The sequence below is a fragment of the Aplysia californica genome, unplaced genomic scaffold, assembly GCF_000002075.1.
Source record: "Aplysia californica isolate F4 #8 unplaced genomic scaffold, AplCal3.0 scaffold01300, whole genome shotgun sequence".
Taxonomy (NCBI): domain Eukaryota; kingdom Metazoa; phylum Mollusca; class Gastropoda; order Aplysiida; family Aplysiidae; genus Aplysia; species Aplysia californica.
The window spans coordinates 16441-18157 of NW_004798570.1; the positions used below are offsets into that span (position 1 = coordinate 16441).

General features: G+C 41.1%; 1 protein-coding gene across 1 annotated transcript in view; it reads left to right on the top strand.

Annotated features, from left to right (window-relative positions):
• The window catches only part of LOC101855394 (organic solute transporter subunit alpha), a gene marked incomplete at its 5' end in the record, with an annotated part of 9804 nt that overhangs the window by 928 nt on the left and 7159 nt on the right, over positions 1 to 1717 (top strand). Inside the window, 1 exon segment of the mRNA XM_005112516.3 lies at positions 396 to 563. Coding sequence (XP_005112573.2) covers positions 396 to 563 — 168 coding nt within the window.

Sequence of the window (1717 nt, forward strand, 5' to 3'; positions counted from 1 at the left end):
GTGTGTGAGTGTATGTGTGTGTATGTGTGTGTGTGTGTGTGTGTGTGTGTGTGTGTGTGTGTGTGTGTGCGTGTGTGTGATGAAGATTCTAATGATGATGATGAGAAGAAGGAGGAGGACATGAATGAGAAGGAGGAATAACTGTAAAGGGGGAGACAATACATGTTATTAATGATTATGATAATAAGGAGGAGGAGAAGGAGGAGCTGGAAAAGGTAGAAGCGGAAGAGGTGGTGGAGGAGGAAGAGGAGGAAGAGGAAGATGGGTGAAGAAATTGTAAGTAGTAAGAGAAGCAACGGTGATTTTAAACGATACAATTATTAATAAGCATGATAATAATTGTTACGATGACTCAGGTTTGTTTGTAATCTTTCATTTGTGATGTTCTATTTCAGCTACCTTTCATGTTGTCTCTATACCTTCATTTCTCTGATGGTACAATACATGAGCGGAAAAGACTCCATGCTCAGTCGATTAGAAGACCACCAGATTCATCAGATCTCTCTACAGGCACCACCATGTTTTTGTTGCTGCTGCTGTTTACCAAAACCAAAAGCTACAAGGTACTCTAGACTCTAGGCCCCTACTGTGTTGTCTGTCTGTTGTCTCGAATTTTCTTTCTGCCTCAAGATGGAGAGTTACTTTATGCTATCTTTATATCAATCTCGTTTATAACACGATTTCGGCTATTGCAAACTGTTAATAAATCCCAGAGTCCGTTCACTTGTAATATTATGTAGAATAAAAGGTCTTTTAAAACAGGCACTAAGCAAAAATTCTGGGCTATAACAGTGATCCAAGCATCGACAAAATTCTAAAACAAACGAACAAGAAAGCAGAAAAAAACAAATGAAACAATACTGCAGCCATCATTGATGGCAAAATGCATCTACATGACCCACAGTAGGCTTAGATTCTAAGTCTGTTGTGTTCATGTTTAGTGAGTCATACTGTATGTGGGTGTGGAAAAAAAGTGTGTTTAGGGGGGGGGGGGGGGGGGGTGTTAGGGAAGGATGAAGTGGTTGCTTTTTGGGCGTTGGGGCAAATCCAGTCAATTATTTAGCGTGACCTTAATCTGTCAAATTGTCATAATATTGTCTCCACGTTAGGTGAAGAGATATGTTACAAGAATAAAATCTGTTTCCCTAACATGGTATATGCTCGATTTCAAACAGATCTAGTTGTAAAGCACGCAGAGCATGCTGTTTACTCTGTTGAGCATTATTATTTTGAACTACATAATGATATAAATACAAGCATTAATTATCAGTATTACCCGTGCATCTCTAATTACGTCTACGTTCATGAGACTTTAAAACTAGTAAAAAGAAGTTAAAGATGAGGGAAGAAATATCACTAGGAGAGAAGAATAACAATAACCGACAAATTGGTAGTGGGTAATCTATGTGATAAAGTGATCCCATTGGTTAATCACCAGTTACAGTATAGCCAATACGTAAACGGGATCCCCGTCTATACCCGTCCTCAAAGGTAAGGCTATACCAGAGACATCACGACGGTCCCCGCGGTCCTTTTATAGCCGTGGACCACTGTAGTCCGAAGTCCTGACTGACGAAGAGTCGTGTACCAGAGACATCACGACGGTCCCCGCGGTCCTTTTATAGCCGTGGACCACTGTAGTCCGAAGTCCTGACTGACGAAGAGTCGTGTACCAGAGACATCACGACGGTCCCCGCGGTCCTTTTATAGCCGTGGA